The sequence below is a fragment of the Zalophus californianus genome, chromosome 10 (genome assembly GCF_009762305.2).
Source record: "Zalophus californianus isolate mZalCal1 chromosome 10, mZalCal1.pri.v2, whole genome shotgun sequence".
Lineage (NCBI taxonomy): Eukaryota > Metazoa > Chordata > Mammalia > Carnivora > Otariidae > Zalophus > Zalophus californianus.
In genome coordinates, this window is record NC_045604.1 from 45756119 (window position 1) to 45775110 (window position 18992).

The 18992-nt window shown below is 37.6% G+C and overlaps 1 protein-coding gene across 3 annotated transcripts in view; it reads right to left on the reverse strand.

The window, feature by feature from the left end:
• Nucleotides 1-461: 461 nt before the first annotated feature.
• Nucleotides 462-18992, reverse strand: part of TRMT1L (tRNA methyltransferase 1 like) — a 53746-nt gene continuing 35215 nt past the window's right edge. For all 3 annotated transcript variants that reach the window (XM_027611351.2, XM_027611350.2, XM_027611349.2), the window contains 5 exons: nt 8761-8839; nt 5677-5843; nt 5086-5148; nt 3587-3713; nt 462-3482 (listed from right to left, as the gene is read on the reverse strand). In XM_027611351.2, the coding sequence (XP_027467152.1) occupies nt 3230-3482; nt 3587-3713; nt 5086-5148; nt 5677-5843; nt 8761-8839 (689 nt within the window). In that variant the 3' untranslated portion in view covers nt 462-3229. The remainder of the gene's footprint in view (nt 3483-3586; nt 3714-5085; nt 5149-5676; nt 5844-8760; nt 8840-18992) is intronic.

An 18992-nucleotide genomic window follows, 5' to 3' on the forward strand; every position in this document is an offset into this window, starting at 1 on the left:
GACCTGAGCCGAAGGCAGTCGCTTAACGAACTGAGCCACCCAGGCTCCCCTTCTTAATGTCATCACCCAGTTACCCCATCCCCCACCCACCTCCCCCTCCAGCAACCGTTTGTTTCCTATGATTAAGAGTCTCTTAAGGTTTGTCTCCGTCTTTGATTTTGTCTTATTTTTTCCTCTCTTCCCCTATGATCCTGGTTTGTTTCTTAAATTTCACAAGTGAGATCATATGATCATTGTCTTTCTCTGACTTATTTTGCTTAGCATAATACCCTCTAGTTCCATCCATGTCATTGCAAATGGCAAGATTTCATTTTTTTGATGGCTGAGTAGTATTCCATTGTGTGTATGTGTGTGTGTGTATATATATACACACACACCCCCATCTTTTTTTTTTTTAAGATTTATTTGTCAGAAGAAGAGAGAGCAAGCACAAGCAGGGGGAGCGGCAGGCAGAGGGAGAAGCAGCTCCCTGTGTAGCAAGGAGCCCGATGCTGGACTTAATCCCAGGATACTGGGATCATGACCTGAGCCACCCAGGCGTCCCCATACCACATCTTCTTTATCCATTTATCTGTCGATGGAGATCTGGAACCATTGTATTAGTCATGATCCCTTAGCAATTCCCAGGGCTGATTTAATTCATATTCCCAGAGCACTTTGGTGTAAAGGACCCTGCCATAACATCACAAAGATGTAATATGTATCTTCCTCTTAGCCTTCTCCAAAGTAACTTGTGGCCATTTAGCAGAACAATAATGCACTGAGGAAAGAGATTCCTAGGCCTTTGGGATTACTAAACTGGTCTCCAGTTCTTTCTGGAAACCAGAACATCATCATACATTTGTTCAGAGTGGAGTCTTGACTGAACTCAAGTGATAAATGGAGTTTTAATGCAATTCTACCACACTGGCTCCCAAACCAATTTCTTCTTTCCTTCTCCTACTATATCCCAAGTGTATGGTTAGAGTAGTAATGTAAGCGACTAGCAGAGTCAACACACTGGTTTCCTGATGGTAGAGTAAAAACTGGTTTCTTGTGTTAATCAAATTTTAATGGAGGGATACATTCATGTTACTTTACAATGCAGTCAACATTTGTGTGTCCTAAGCTAATACAGTTGTTATGGAAAGGAATAAGGTGCTAATGTGGCATTTGGAATTTTAAAATTATTTCCTCTGTAGGTTGATATGTTACCTTAACAGAGTTCTTAAAACTACTTCCCACCATACCTTCTTTGGAAAATATGTGTATGTGAAATTAATAGATGTATTTTAAATAACAGTAATTAATATTGATATCAAATTAGGCTCCTGGCATAAAACCCAACTTTATCACTGATCAAAATGTTATGCTGATAAGCATTTAGCAAACTTTGATAATTCAATTTAACAATATGTACTAAATCAGATGGTCCACGTGCTGGTTTGAATTCTGGATTTATAGTAATTTTTAACTACATAAACCAAAGTAACTAGTAACTTTTATTTCTTTTTGTGCTCATTTGTGAGTAATAATTTGAATTGGCAGGAATTAGTTGTTTTTTTAAGAATTAATTTGCGAGAGAGAGAATGAGAGAGAGCATGAGAGGGAGGAGGGTCAGAGGGAGAAGAAGCAGACTCCCTGCTGAGCAGGGAGCCTGATGTGGGACTCGATTCCAGGACTCCAGGATCATGACCTGAGCCGAAGGCAGTTGCTTAACCAACTGAGCCACCCAGGCGCCCAGGAACTAGTTTTTTTATGGTCATTATAGAAACTAACTTGCATTTCACCTATTCCTTTAAATAAAACATGATTCTGTTAATGGGAGAAAAGAAATATTCTGCTAGAACTATGCTGTAATAACAGATTTTTTTTATTTCTGCTGATATACTGTGTTAACCTCACTCCCTGGATTTTTGTGTATGTCATGGGTGTTTTTTTTTTTTTTAAGATTTTATTTATCTGAGAGAGAGAGCAAGCATGAGCGGGAGGGCACGGAGAGGGAGAGGGAGGGGCAGGTTCCCAGCTGAGCAGGGACCATGATGTGGGGCTCGGTCCCAGGACCCTGGGATCATGACCTGAGCCAAAGGCAGACGCTTAACTGACTGAGTCACCCAGGCGTCCTTGCTTTTTTTCTTATATAGTGTTTTAAGATCTTTGTTCTAACTCCCTCTTCCATCCCCCCAGCCAATAATACTTGTAAAAAGTTACTTCCTCTAAGAAATACTTAAGGGGAAACAGGGATTAAGTCCTTGAGAAAAATCTAAACTTTATACCAAGTCCTTTTATCCAAACTCTTACATTCAAATGAAGCAAAAACAATATTTATTAATGGAGTTTCTACCAATTTTCATAGTCATGTTAGCCTGGGCTACTTATACAAAAAAAAAAAAAAGCACATACACACACCGAAAACAAATCTATCCCTCCCCACCCCCCCCAAAAATCCTCATTTCAAAAGTTCATACGCTGACAAGTTTTACTTCTGAGAGGTAGCACAACCAAATGAATATTGTACGTGCATTAACTGAGGCACTTGAGATCACCCAATTTTACAGTAAAAACTCTCTTCAGAATTTCAGTGCTTATGAACAATTATATTAGAACAGTGGTCTCAATTTACTTTGACAAAATCATACTCTGACTTGAGTCATCTAGACCTAACTTATAAGAAAAATGTATTTCTATCTCAGGCAAGTACTTAAATTCTCAAAAGCTAGTAGTAAGTTAAAAAATGGAAAGAAGTATGATTTCTTAAAATTGGGAACACATTTTAGCTTTGTAATTGTGAGATAGCATTAGTGATGTGAAAGGACATTGTTCTATTCAGGGTAATTTCATATGTAAAAGGCTTCTGGCTTCATTTTGTGTGCTACAAACAAAAACAAAGATGAATCACCTTAAGTAGACGTGTGATTAAGAACAGTCAAGGATGGCTTCCATAACAGACCTAAAATTCCAAACACTTTGCAAGGGCAAGTTTTCTGCATTACTAAATGGTGGGGTGATCTCAGTCATAAACCTGGCTTCATATGAAATGTTTTCATTAAAATTTTTAAGTTTTCTTTACAGTAAGAAAAACCTGGAAAGCGTAGCTCCCAAACTAAGTTAGAAACTGCTAATTTTCTGAATGAAAACAGCACTGTTTTTTATTTTTACACCACTGAATTAAAAGAATAGAAAAAGAACTACAGTTGGTATAGAGAACTATGAGGGCATCTATACGGACATCTGAATAACTCCTCTCCATTTACCATCTTCCGCAACTGTCTGCCTCTGCTTTGTCATTCACTGACATTTCAACCCTGTCAGCTACTGTATCTTCGGACGCTGACTGGACATGGCCCTCCGACTGTCCTCCAGTGTAGGTAGGGGTGCTGTACTTTAAAAGGATTGATTTAAACTGCATCAGGGGTGCATCTGTACGAACACCCATTGGGTCAAAATGAGTTCGGCTTACTCGAAAGCCTGCTTGAGAAAGATAGCACAAAAACTTTTTTAACCTGCAGCAAGGAAAGGGAAAAAAAAATGAGATTCTGTATCTTATTTAAATCATAATGTCATTAAAATATGAAATATATATTTTGCCATTCACTGGCTGTCTTACTTTGGCATATTCATTCCTTTAATGCTGTGTCTGTGGATGTTGTAATAAAAGGGAGGATGTTCAGTACTGACATCAGTCTTTTGCCTTTTGGCTAAAGTTGTGATTGTTTCATTACCTTTTCTCTTTCCTGAAACACATATACACAAAATCAGATATAATACCTTTATAATGACTATTTTTAGCCTGATATTTTTTATCATGAAAGGTTTAAATGTTGGTCAGTCTTAGAATAATAATTTTAGAGCTATAGAACTCACAGAGATTAGTCTAATTCCCTTAATCTATATATAAAAAAGGCTCAGAGACTTTAAAGATTTTAAAACTTACGTTTTACCTTACTCTAAAGAGGATTTAAGACACTTTTGCTGAAGGTGAGTGGCCTGGCTGAAGTTATACAATAAACAGAAGTAAAATGATGCTCTTAAATCTAACGCTTTTTGCAATGTACCATAACCTTTTCCCTCCAACAGAGAAATTAAGTAGAAGAATCATTTTAGGTAATTTGAATGTTAGAAAACTAGTTGAAGATGCCAACTGAACATGACTCTTGGAAAGAGCATATAGTAGTTATTAAACCATATATATTTTTTTAAAGATTTACTGGAGAGAGAGCAGGGGGAGGGGCTGAGAGAATCTCAAGCAGACTTCATGCTGAATGTGGAGCCTGACATGGGGCTCGATCTCATGACCCTGAGATGATGACCTAAGCCAAAACCAAGAGTCAGACACTCAACCCACTGAGCCACCCAGGCGCCCCCTAAGTTGTCTTTTAAAAAGCAAAACAAAACCTTAGACATTAAGGCACTGACATTTTATATAAATCTTAAAATCCTTTTGAAAGGAAATCTGCAGTGCCTCATATAACCGTATTTTAAAGTGTACATGCACACATCTGAAATTATAAGGCCATACAGTAAATTCTTATGGCTAGGGAACAGGGTTGTCTAGTTAATTAATGGAATTATTATAAATCATATGTTGAGGGATGCTTGGTTTGCTCAGTTAAGCGTCTGCCTTTGGCTCAGGTCATGATCTCCAGGTATTGGGATCGAGCCCAGCATCAGGTTTCCTGCTCAGCGGGGAGTCTGCTGCTCTCTTTCTCCCTCTGCTTGTTCTCTGAACAAACAACTAAATACATACATAAAATCTTAAAAATAATAAATCATATGCTGATGAGAAAGTTTAAAGAATTAGAATAATTAATCTTTATAGCTATCAAATATAATTTGGTCTCAGTTTGGTTCACATGGTTCTTCAAGGTCCTACAGTTCTTTCAAGGGGATCACCATATATTAGAGATGTGAACAAGTACATGTTAATAGAAATTGTGAACAGTGCAAATGCCAGATAAACAAGTTTTACTATAATTAGATTGTCCGTATAACGAAAAAGCATTTTAGAGTAGGCCACCAAAGCAATCTCTTCTCTTCCTGCCCTTTTACTGTGTTTTTGTACTGATAGATACATATTTACATATATACACACACATACATACATACCTTGTGCAGTGTAATTATCTGTTGTGGTATCATCTGTAGTTTTAATAAACACACCATATTCTTCTAAAATAAAACAAACGGGAATAACAAAATATTTTACAGGATAACATTAAGCAACAATTCAAAGTTTAAATAAAAGCTTATTAAATTCTATAAATTCTATCCATATTGCTTTTATGAAATATGAGACTGTGTAAAAAGATTGTAAGAATTTTTTTTTAACCATCTAACAATAACTGCTGCTTCTAACGACTTAGGAGAATACTAGAATGTCTAATAGTTCCACCCTTTTATCAACAGCCCAATAAAACTACAAAAGCCTATTTATACTAAAGAGAAAATAAAGGACAAAAAACAGCTTTAATGAGTAGTAAGTGTAAACAGCCTCCGTGTCTCAGTGGATATTATGAAATTTTGGCCACACTACTCTCAGAATACCTATGGTTTCTCTTTCTAGAAAGCAGATACAGGGTAATAAAATCACAACAGACTTTTAGTTTTTTTAATCTACTAAAATTAGGGGAAAAGTATGTATATACACGTATCAATAAAATTGTTAATTCATTCAGGCCTTGAATATAAGTTAATCACCTTGCTTGTTGAGATTTGAAGGTGCATGAACTGAAAACTGACTTTGAGGAGTACACTCTGATTCAAAGATTAATGTCTTTATTAGGGTCTGAATGTCATCTAAACCATGGTGAAAAGATTCAAATAGCATTCTTTTGAGGAATCCAGTATTGAAAAGGGAACTTGACCTGAAAAAAAGAAAATATAGAGAACTGAGTATGAGAAATGTCTATTAAAAAAGTATAATTTAACTACAACTAAGATATTAATTACAGGATGGAGTAAATACTGAAATTAAAAAAATTTCTATTTTCCCACTCCTTTTATCATGTTAGTTCTCTAAATTAATGGGATTATTCATGGAAATTTAATTCAAAGTAAATCAACAAAGAATTTATTGAACTCTCATATACAGTGTAAGGTATATATAGCCCTGTGGTACATGGGGACGTGTGGGATATACCAAAGTATAAAATAGTGTTTGCCCTATAAAAGCCTATGAATCTAGACAGGCACATAGTGTGATACAGAAGTTTTCATAAAGCATATTCCTGTCAGTAAAATCTTAATCCATTGTGTACATGTAGGGTGGGGTGGGCAGGAGTAGATCTAGGAGAATGAGATGTTGTAATGGTGATTTTGTTAAAAACATGGCACAAGGGTAAGTCTGATAAAACCTTGATTCTCGGGGCGCCTGGGTGGCTCAGATGGTTAAACGTCTGCCTTTGGCTCAGGTCATGATCCCAGGGTCATGGGATCGAGCCCCACATCGGGCTCCTGGCTCAGCAAGGAGCCTGGTTCTCCCTCTGCCTCTCTCCCTGCTCTTGCTTTCTCTCTATCTCTGTGTCTCAAATGAATAAATAAAATCTTTAAAAAAAAAAAAAAAACCTTGATTCTCATCCTGGCTCCACCACTTCTACCTATGTAATCTTGAGTAATTAGTGCTTTTGAGTCTTATTCCTCATCATAAAATAGAAAAACTTCTCAGAATTGTTATGGGAATTAATGAGATAGCACACATAAAATCATTAGTCCAAAGTATATCCTCAATGAAAGATATTAGGCTAGCAAATATATAGAAAAGGATATACGATTTTAAAGTGTCAAACGAATGATCAATGTAAGATTTACTAAAATGGAATTTTGAGATAATTTTGGGTTAAAGCATTGAAGAGAGACTTCATGAAGAACACACTTTTTTTTTTTTTAAAGATTTTATTTATTTATTTGACAGAGACCGAGTGAGAGGGAACACAAGCAGGGGGAGTGGAAGAGGAAGAAGCAGGCTTCCTGTGGAGCAGGGAGCCCGATGCGGGGCTTGATCCCAGGGCCCTGGGATCATGACCTGAGCCAAAGGCAGATGCTTAACGACTGAGACACCCAGGTGCCCCAAGGAACACAATTTTAATTGGAACTGGAGAAAGGGGAAGAGACTGCATGAGAGTAAAGACATGAACAGTGGTTTTGAGTGAGGAAATCCTATGACATGGCTTACAACTCGGTGCTGGAATCAAAAAACCTGAGTTCTGGCCTTGCCTGTACTAATTTTGGGGGGTCAGTTTCAGCCAGCACTTAAAAACTGCCATAATCTTCTCATCTGTAAAATGAGGGAGGTGGGCTAGATCTTCCATCTGGATCCAGCAACTTGCTAATTTCCCCAGTTCTGAGATCAGGAGATTAAGAACAACATGTAGCAGGTGCTATAGGAAAGGTTAAGTCATTCTTAAGTTTAAGAATATGTACATGAGATAAAGATAAAATAATGGGCATCAGTACAAACATTTACCATTTGAGTTAATTTTTAGGTTTAGTGGATGACTAAACCTTGAACTTATAAACAAGGTAGAAATCTGCAATGATTCTTGTCACGGTATTGTTAGGAATTCCAAATTTCTATCGGAATCTCTAGTAACAACCTAAAAGTAAGGATTCTGATTAAAAACAATTCAACTTTAAGTCACTAAAAACACAACAGCTAGTTTACTAATGATGCAAAAACACAAATATTTGCAGCTGAGTCCCATCTAAATAGCTTTACCTAAAACAAAGGCAGACATTTACTTTCACAAGCCCTTCTCACTTAAAACTACTTTCTTGAAGACCTCTCTTATTAGTTGACTCTTCTATAAAAAGTTATGGTGATTACTTCATAATCACACCCTAGTTCTACAAACTCAACTGAAAAAAGCCTCATTCTTATCATTCAGAAATGAATTATCTACTTTGCAGATCAGCCAGGCTTCTCTCTTTGATCCCACTGTCTCTTAGCACTATTGCAAACTTGTGAGAATAATGGTATAGAAAAATCTGAAAACAAAAAACACCTCAGGTTCATAGGGGTAGAAGAGTCCTAATTATTTGACTAGACTTAAAAATTAAATTGAAATTTGCTTGTCTTTTACTACACATAATCAAAAATCAATCAAATCAATATATAAATCAATTTTGGATACAGATCTTCCTCAACCTACGATGGAATTATGTAAACCCAGGTAAGCTGAAAATGTCTTAAATTGAAAATGCATTTAATAGGGCGCCTGGGTGGCTCCGTCAGTTAAGCATCTGCCTTCGGCTTGGGTCATGATCCCAGCCAGACTCCTGGGATGGAGTCCCGCATTGGGCTCCTTGCTCAGCTGGGAGCCTGCTTCTCCCTCTCCCTCTGCCCCTCCTCCCTGCTTGTGCGCTCGCTCTCTCAAATAAAATCTTAAAAATATTTAATAGACTAACTGAACATCACAGCCTAGCCTAATCCACCTTAAACGTGCTCAGAAAACACTTTAATTAGCAAACAGTTGGGCAAAATCATCTAGCACAAAGCCCATTTTATAAAAAAATATTGACTAGTTCATGTAATTTACTGAATATTATACTGAAAGTGAAAAACTAAATGGTTGTAAGTGTACTGGTTGTTGACCCTCATGACTTGACTGGCTTCCTGTTACTGCCCAATATCATGAGAGAAGACTATCGCATTTTGCTAAGCTTAGGAAAATTTCAAAATTTGAAATCCACTTTCTGTTGAATGTGTACTGCCTCTGCACCACTATAAAGTCGAAAAATCCCAAGTTGGGGACCATCTGTATATTACTATGCTTAAGCACATACCATAGTGGTCCAAGTTCTATCGCTGTCTTTCCAGGCATGCTTCCATGACAGTTACAGGGCAGCTGTCTATATGGGTTTTCTGTGAAAATATTATAAAAAGAGAAATCAAAGGAGAAATGACAATGTAAACAGTAATTGTTATATTTATAATAATTTGCAGCCACTACATAATGAGGATCTACTATGTGCCAGGTATTATGCTAAGTATTTTATATGCAGTTAAAAAATTTAATCCTTACAACTCTCTGAAGCAGACACTGTTAAAATCTCAATTATCCAGACCAGACAATTAAAGCTTAAGAGAAGTCACAGAAATCCATGTCAAATGGCTTATTAGTGGCATAATTTTACTAGCTTTTAGTCACTATGCTACATGAAGTAATTTAAGTAGGAGAAAATCTTCAAAAGTCCACAAGATATCCATTTAAAATCACCTGATGGGGGTATAATTTACATGCAGTAAAATGTATGCATGTTATGTGAAAAGGTTGATGAGTTTTAAGAAATGTATAAAGCCATGTAACCAACATCCCATCAAAATAAAGACATTTCTCATTAGTTACTTCTTCTGCAAAGGGGAAGAAAACAAATGACTCCCTAGGCTTGATTCATATTCAGCCTAGATATATAAATATATCTAATACAGGCTAGAAGAATCTTAATTCAGTTTAAAAGATCAGTGAGAGGCCTGATATAATCCCAAGGAAATTAAGTATTACCATTATTCTTAGTTTCCAAAATGGGGCAATATCCTACTATGGACTGTTTGGTTCACTAAGCCCTAGAACAGTTATTTTAAATCACACTCTCCCACTAATTTCCCTCAGGCCATTCTTGGGTTATTATTCACTTTCTTGAAATGGCCTGATATGATCAATCAGTCCTAGATATATCCAGAACTCAGAATTATGGTGGTAGGGATAAAGGTCTATATAGCCTACTGCTATTGGACATCACTGTTATTCAATGTAATTAAATGGGATAATGCACAGATGTGAGATCTTATTTTTGATTTACTTGAAGGCTTCTTCCTTCACTGTTTTTACGAGATCTACTTTTCAGTATTATTTAATTCTAAGCCTTAAAGAAGGGTGTGGCTATCATTAATATTAGATTTGTTAAGAACTATGTTCCTCCAACATTATGTGAATATATTCAAGAAGTCTTCCCTGGAACCATTAAATAAGTAAATTATAATACTATAGTATTACCCAAATTAGGGCAATTTATATTTATAGTTCTGTCAGTTACACCCACTTACCACAGGTAGGCAGCACACACATGAATTTTTATTAGTCGGTTTGTTTCTTGATGTATTTACAAAATGCTCCCATCATATCATTGTCTTTTCCCAAGCCCCTTGCCTAGGATTTCTCAGTGGTAGGCCAGCAATAGCAAATTCCCTCTTTGACAGGTCAGGACTATCATTTCAAGTTACCAGTAGCAAAAAATCAAGGGGTAAAGAAAGAAAACTAGTATGTCCATGTCATCGGTATATATGCTACAAAGACAATTCCAGATGAGGAATTAAAAAATAATTCGGAGACTTCTATTTAAATGCAATGGATTGAACATGTACTTTACCTCTGCTATCTCTTAAAGCATTACAATGAGAACAAAGGAATAAAAGTCAAACCCAAGGATAAATAAAATGGGAGCAGAGGTAACAGAAGATAAGAGATGTCAATAAAATTTTAAAAGTGGAAATAAGGTACACAAGGGATAACTGATTTAGCAGGCCAGACAATGCTAAAGCTAAGCCTGAAATGGGCAGACAGGCTACCAATAAAACAGCAAGCCCAGGAGTTCTGGGACCCCAGAAAGACCTGAGAATGGAAGGTACTGATCATCTTAAAAGATGGGTATAGGGTAGTTGTGCAAAAAAGAAGTCTGGCTAAAAATTTTTAAGAGGTCTGATTAAGACCCCTAGATTTCCTTCTTTAATACCCACAATCAGACTTCTGTTCTTCCTCATTCCAAAAAATGAAGTTAATCTTGGGTGAGGCTGAACCATGGAGGACCTGGAACCAGAAGCATCAGTCACAGCTAAGAATAAGATTATGAAAAGACAGGGATTAAGTAAAAGACATCATAAATGGTAAGTAAGACCTTCCAAGTCTCCTTCTGCAACACGGTTTCTAGAAAGCTGATGGAAGATTCAAAGATTTCTCTAGAAAAACTTACCAATCCAAGAGAAAAGACCTAATAAAACATTTCAATTTCATCTGGGGGATCCCCTAGTTGAAAAGGCAGATTGGTGCCTTCTCATTACAGTAAAATCTATCCGTCTATAAGCCCTGACTCCAGTGCTTCCAAAAAACTCAGTGTGGACAACCAAAGGCCATTAGCCATTTGAGATCTGCCATGACAGAGAACAAAATTACAACACAGAAAGAGAAATTGTTAGGAAACAGAAGAACTAAAACAACAAAATAACAGTAACAATACAAAAAACTAAAAAAAAATCTATCCTCCCTTAAATAAAAATATACCCAACTATAACCAATATTCTTAGAGCTAAGACTAGATTTTGTATCTCTGAAACAAGAATAGGACACTATTAAAAAAAGAATGAGAAAATATGAAGTAACTTAAAAACAGGCAAAATATGACAAATTTAAAAAGGAAAGTTGGAAAATCAGCGAAATCTATAAAGTAGAACCAAACACCAAAGAAATGAAAAGACTGTCCAAATCGGGGCCATATTCCACTATGGACTGTTCAGTAAACTTAAGCCCCAGAACAGTTATTTTAAATCACACTCTCCCACTAACTTCCCTCAGGCCATTCTTGGGTTATCATTCACTTTCTTCGAATTCCACTGCTGGGTATTTGCCCAAAGAATATAAACACACTAATTCGAAAAGATACATGCACCCTTATAGTTATTGCAGCACTACTTACAATAGACAAGATATGGAAGCAACCTAAGTGTCTATCAATAGATGAATGGGTAAGGAAAATGTGGTATTTATATATACCCACACATAATGGAACATTATGCAGCCATAAAAAGGATTAGATTGTACCATTTAAGACAACAAGAATGGACCTAGAGGGTATTATACTAAGTGAAATAAGTCAGACTGAGAAAGACAAATACCATATGATTCCACTCAAGTGGAATCTAAAAAAAAACAACCCCACAAATGAATAAACAAACAAAAAGTAGAGTCAGACCTATAAATACAGAGAAAAACTGACGTTTGCCAGAGGGAAGGGGAGATGGGTGAAGGGGAGAGGGAGATACAGGCCTCCAGTTATGGAATGAATAAGGGGAATAAAAGGCACAGCATAAGAAATACAATCAATGATATTGTTTTGTTTTGTTTTTTTTAAAGATTTTATTTATTTGACAGAGACACAGCGAGAGAGGGAACACAAGCAGGGGGAGTGGGAGCAGGAGAGGGAGAAGCAGGCTCCCTCTGAGCAGGGAGCCCAATGTGGGGCTCAATCCCAGGACCCCGGGATCATGACCTGAGCCGAAGGCAGACGCTTAACGACTGAGCCACCCAGATGCCCCAACGATCAATGATATTGTAATAGTGATGTAATGGGACAGATGGTAGCTATACTTGTGGCATAATGTATAAATTTGTCAGAATCACTAAGTTGTACACCTAAAACTAATGTAACATTGTGTGTCAACTATACTCAAAAAGAAAAATTGAAAAAAAAAGTGGTACATATATAATAGAATATTATTCAGCCATGAAAAGAGGGAAACCCTGCAAATTTGTGACAACATGAATGAACCTTAAGGGCATTATACTAACAAAATAAATCAGATAGAGAAAGAGATACTTTATCTCACTTATATGTGAAGTCTAAAAAAGCTGAACTCATAGAAACAGAGTAAATTGGTATTTGCCCAGACCTGGGGGTGGGGGAAATGAAGAGATGTTGGTAAAAGGCTATAAACTTTCAGTTACGATGATGTGGGGATCTAATAATGTACAGTGCGGTGACTATAACTAACAATGTTAGACTGTATAATTGAAATTTACTAAGAGTAGATCTTAAATATTCTCATCACACACACACACACACAGGTAACTGTGAGGTGATGAAAGTGTTAACTAATCTTATTGTGGTAGTCAGTTCACTATACATGTACATGAAATCAATGATATGCATTGTACACCTTAAAGTTATGCAGTTTTTGTCCATTATATCTGAATAAACCTGGTAAAAAAAAGTAAGTTCCAAAGGAAGGACCTTACCTCTGAAAGAAAAGATAGAAGAGTTAAGAGAAAAACTTTCCCAGGTTGGGAAGGTGGAAATAAGAGGACCCTAAGCTCGCCTCGTCCCACGGATATAATTAGGTAACACTCTCATCATCATAAATAACCCAGAAAACAACCTAAAGACTGGCAGAACAAACTCCACAACTAAAGGTAGAGCAGCGACCACACTGAAGAGGGTAGGAAGGGCAGACATGCGGTGGAAAGCAAAACAGAAAGCATCCTCATCTGCCGTAGGGAGGGAGCCACTGGGGTGGAAACGGGAGAGAAACAGATTAACATAGCTGGGAGCCCACAGGGCGAAGACAGATACCCATAAGTTTGGCTTTGAAAGGGAGAGGGGCTGAATTTCATGAGTTCTTACAACCAGTGGGGCTGAAAGCCTGGCATTTTAAAAATCAGTAGGCTCAGTTCCGGGAGAGCCTGGAGGGCAACAGGAAGCTAAGACCCTGCCCTTAAAGAGACAGCCTGACAAAGAGCCCACACCTATTCAGCAGAGAGGCAGCAATTTGAAAAATGCCTGGGACAGAGGGGACGGAGAGTAGTTTCCTCATTTCAGCTCATGTCCTAGAGGGACAGGGATGGCCGAGGGACTTCTCTAGAAACCAATGAGCTGGCAGGCACCATCTCCCTGCCCCCCAGTGTAAACACATGGCCACCCGTGGAAACCAGTGACATTCACCACCTAACTTGCTTACACCAAACCCCACCCCCTCCAGCGGAGCCTGCCTCAATCCCAGGGCTGCAGGCACCCTCCCCCAGAAGACCACACAAACCTTGCCAACACCTGGTCTCCTGACCTGTGTGTTTTGCAGGGCCTCAGTCTAAGCGGCAGTGGCTGCGGCAGGCCCTCTGGAAGCCTGGTGTACCTTGTTAAAACTGTGTCCCACCCACACAGCCCCCAGTCTCTGCAGGTCTCATTCTGCAAGCAGACTGCCGCACATCTTATTAAAACCTCACAGCCCACCCTGGCTGGGGATGAAACACTGCCCATAACAGACAAAGAGAACCTCTGCAGACAACTGGACTGAAGGAAAAAGCGGCCAGGACACAACAGCAGGGCACACAACACACACAGGTGTGTGCCAGGTTCTGGTGAACAGGGGACACTACACTGCAGGGCACTATAGGACCTCTTCTTCATAAGTCCATTACTTTCAAGAGCAGGAGATGTCGCTGACTTTCCTAATACACACAAACAGACACAGAGCGCTACACGAAATGAGAAGACAGAGGAGTATGTCCCAAATAAGAGGACAAAACCACAGCAAGACATCTGCACAAAACAGATATAATTGCTCCACAGAGAATGAAAAATAATGATCAAGATATTCACTGGTATTGAGAAAAGAGTGAAGGACATCAGTGAGATCCTTAACAAAGAGATAAAAAAAGAACCAGAGATGAGGGACACAATAAGTGAAATAAAAAATACACTGGATGGCTAGACTAAACAAAGGAAGGAATCAGTGACTTGGAAAACAGAGTAATGGAAAGTAATCAAGCTCAGTCAAGCTGGTGAGAAAAAAAATTATGCAAATGAGAACAGACTTAGGGAACTCAGCAACTCTATCAAGTGTAAAAACATTCACATTATAGGGATCCCAGAAGAAGGAGAGAATAAGGGGCAGGAAATTTATTTGAGAAATAATAGCTGAAAATTTCCCTAATCTGGAGAAGGTACCAGATATCCAGATCCAGGAGGCACAGAGATTCGCCCAAGAAAATCAACCCAAGGAGGTCCACGCAAATACACATAGTAGTGATAAAGAGAGAATTTTAAAAGCAGTAAGAGCAGAGAAGAAAGTTACATACAAAGGAAACCCCATAAGGTTATCAGTGGCTTTTTCAGCACAAACTCTGCAGGCCAGAAGAGAGTGGCACGACATATTCAAAGTACTGAAAGGAAAAAAATCTGCAGCCATGAAGACTCTATTCAGCAAGGCTATCATTCAGTATAGAAGGACCGATAGTGTTTCTCAGATAAACAAAAGCTGAAGGAGTACATGACTACTGAGCCAGCCCTTCAAGAAATGTTCAAGGGGACTCTTTGAGAAGAAAGGACTGTAAGAATAAGAGATGTAGGAAACACAAAAGCAGTAAAAATAAGTATATCTGTAAAAATCAGTCAAGGGATTCACAAAATAAAAGAACATAAAATACGACACTATATACCTAAAATAGTGGAGGGAGAGGAGTAAAGAATGGGTTCAAACTTAAATGACCATCAACTTAATATAGACTGCTCTATGCAGAAGATGTTATATACAAATCTAATGGTAACCACAAATCAAAAACCACTAATAGATATGGACAGAATAAAGAGAAAGGAATCCAAATATATCACTAAAGAAAGACAGCACACTATGAAAAAGATCAAGAGAAGGACCAGAGAAGTACAAAACAACCACAAAAGAAGTACCAAAATGGCAATAAATAATCTATCAATAATTACTTTCAATGTAAATGGACTGAATTTTCCAATCAAAAGAAACAGGGTAATGGAATAGGTTAAAAAAAAAAAAACAAGATCCATCTACATGCTGCCTACAGGAGACTCATTTCAGAACTAAAGATGCATGCCAATTGAAAGTGAGGGGATGGAGCAACATTTATCATATAAATGGATGTCAAAAGAAAGCTGGTGTAGCAATACTGTACTCAACAAAACAGACTTGAAAACAAAGACTGTAACAAGAAACAAAGAATACTATATAATAATAAAGGGGACAATCCAAAAAGAAGATACAATTGTTTTATGCACCCAACATGGGAGTACCCAAATATATAAAACAGTTAATAACAAACATAAAGGAACTAATTGACAGTAATACCATAATAGTAAGAGACTTCAACATCCCACTTACATCAATGGGCAGATCATACAAACAAAGTATTAGGAAACCGAATCCAAATCCAACAATACATTCAAAACATCATTCATGATGATCAAGTGGGATTTATTCCCATTATTGCAAGGGTGATTCAATATTCACAAATCAATCAATATGATACATTACACCAACAAAAGATAAAAACCATATGATTATTTCAATAGGTGCAGAAAAAGCAAGTGACAAAGTATAGCATCCATTCATGATAAAAACCTGCAACACAGTAGCTTTAGAGGGAATGTGCCTCAACATAATAAAGGCCTTATATGAAAAACCCATAGCTAACACCATAGCCAGTGGGGAAAAACTGACAGCTTTCCCCTAAGGTCAAGAACAAAACAAGGATATAAACTCTTGCCACCTTCATTCAACAGAGTACTGGAATTCCTAGCCACAGCAATCAGACAACAAAAAGAAATAAAAGATACCAGAATTGGTAAAGAAGAAGTCAAACTTTCACTGTTTGCAGATGAGATAATGCTATATATAGAAAACCCTAAAAATTCCACCAAAACCTGATAGAACTGATGAATGAATTCAGTAAGGTTACAGGATACAAAATCGATGTACAGAAATCTGTTGCATTTCTATACACTAATAATGCAGCAGAAAGGGAAATTAAGAAAACGATCCCATTGGGGCACCTGGGTGGCTCAGTGGGTTAAGTGTCCAACTCTTGATTTTGGCTCAGGTCATGATCCTCAGGGTCATGAAATTAAGCCCCGTCTCAGGCTCTGTACTGGGCATGGAGCCTACTTAAGAGTCTCTCTTTCTCTCCCTCTGTCCCTCCCCTGCTCTCTCTCTCTAAAAAAAAGAAAGAGAGAGAGAGAGAGAGAGAAAGAAAGAAGGAGGGAGAAAGAAAGAAAGAAAGAAAGAAAGAAAGAAAGAAAGAAAGAGAAAGAAAGAAAGAAAGAAAAAAACAATCCCATTTACAGTTGCACTAAAAGTAATAAAATACCTAGGAATAAACTTAACCAAAAAAGTGAAGAACCTGTACTCTGAAAAATATAAAAGACTGATGAAAGAAATTGAAGATGACATAAAGAAGTGGAAAGGCATTCCATGCTCATGGACTGAAAGAACAAATATTGTTAAAATGTCCATACTATCCAAAGCAATCTACAGATTAAATGCAATCCCTATCAAAATTCCAACATTTTTTACAGAACTAGAACAATCCTAAAATTTGTATGGAACCACAAAAGATCCTGAGTAGCCAAAGCAATCTTGAAAAAGAAAAACAAAACCAGAGGTATCACAATTCCAGATTTCAAAGCTGTAGTAATCAAAACAGTATGGTATTGACACAAAAACAGACACACAGATCAATGGAACAGAACAGAAAGCCGAGAAATAAACCCACAATTACAGAGTCAATTAATCTTTGACAAAGGAGGCAAGAATATGTAATGGGAAAAAGACAGTCTCTTCAACAAATGGTGCTGGGAAAACTGGAGAGCTACACAGAAAAGAATGAAACTGGTCCACCTTCTTACATCACACACAAAATAAACTTCAAATGGATTAAGGACTTAAATGTGAGACAGGAAACCATAAAAATCCTAGAAGAGAGCACAGGCAGTAATTTCTCTGAAATTGGTCATAACAACATTCTTCTAGATATGTCTGTCTCCTGAGGCAAGGGAAACAAAAGCAAAAATAAACTCCTGAGACTACATCAAAATAAAAAGCTTCAAACAGGGTTGCTGGAGTGGTGGCAAGTGGGAGGGCTGGGGTGGCTGGGTGACAGACATTGGGGAGGGTATGTGCTATGGTGAGCGCTGTGAATTGTGTAAGACTGTTGAATCACGGACCTGTACCTCTGAAACAAATAATACATTATATGTTAAAAAAAAAAAAGATAGTAGGAAGGGTAAAATGAAGGGGGGGAAATTGGAGGGGGAGACAAACCATGAGAGACTATGGACTTGAGAGGGGAAGGGGGTGGGGAGATGGGTTAGCCTGGTGATGGGTATTAAAGAGGGCACATATTGAATGGAGCACTGGGTGTTATATGCAAACAATGAATAATGGAACACTACATCAAAAACTAATAATGTAATGTATGGTGACTAACATAACATAATAAAATTTAAAAAATTAAAAATTAAAAAAAATAAAAAGTTTGTGCACAGCAAAGGAAACAACCAATAAAACAAAAAGATAATCTGAGTGGGGGAAGATATTTGCAAATGATAAATCCAATAAAGGGTTAGTAACCAAAATATAGAAAGAACTTATATAACTCAATACCAAAACCCCCCAAATAACTCCCCCAAAATTAGCGGAAGACTTGACAGACATTCTCCAAAGAAGACATGCATGGACAATAGACACATGAAAAGATGCTCAATGTCACTCAGGGAAATGCAGATCAAAACCACAATGAGATAACACCTCACACCTGTTAGAAGGGCTAAAATCAAAAACTCAAGAAACAGCAAGTGTGGGTGAGGATGTGGAGAAAAAGGAACCCTTGTGCACTGTTGGTGGGAATGCAAACTGGTACAGCCACTGTGGAAAATAGTATGGAGGTTCCTCAAAAAACTAAAAATAGAGGAAGACTGGGTGGCTCAGCTGGTTAAGCGACTGCCTTTGGCTCAGGTCATGATCCTGGAGTCCCGGGATCAAGTCCCGCATTGGGCTCCCTGCTCAGCGGGGAGTCTGCTCCTCCGACTCCCCCCTCTCGTGCTCTATCTCATTCTCTCTCTCAAATAAAATCTTTAAAAAAAAATTAAAAATAGAGCTACCCTATGTTCACCCTATAATCCATTAATCGCACTACTGGGCATGTACCCAAAGGATATGAAAACACTAATTTGAAGGGATATATGCACCCCTATGTTTACTGCAGCATTATTTATAATAGTCAAACTATGGAAACAGCCCAAGTGTCCAATGACAGATGAATGGATAAAGATGTGGTAAACACACAAACACATGCAAGAATATTATGCAATCTCACTATTTGCAACCTGTATGGATTTAGAGAGTACAATTCTGAAGGAAATAAGGCAGTCAGAGAAAGACAAATATCGTATGATTTCACTCATATGTGGAATTTAAGAAACAAATGAACAAAGGAAGAAAAAAA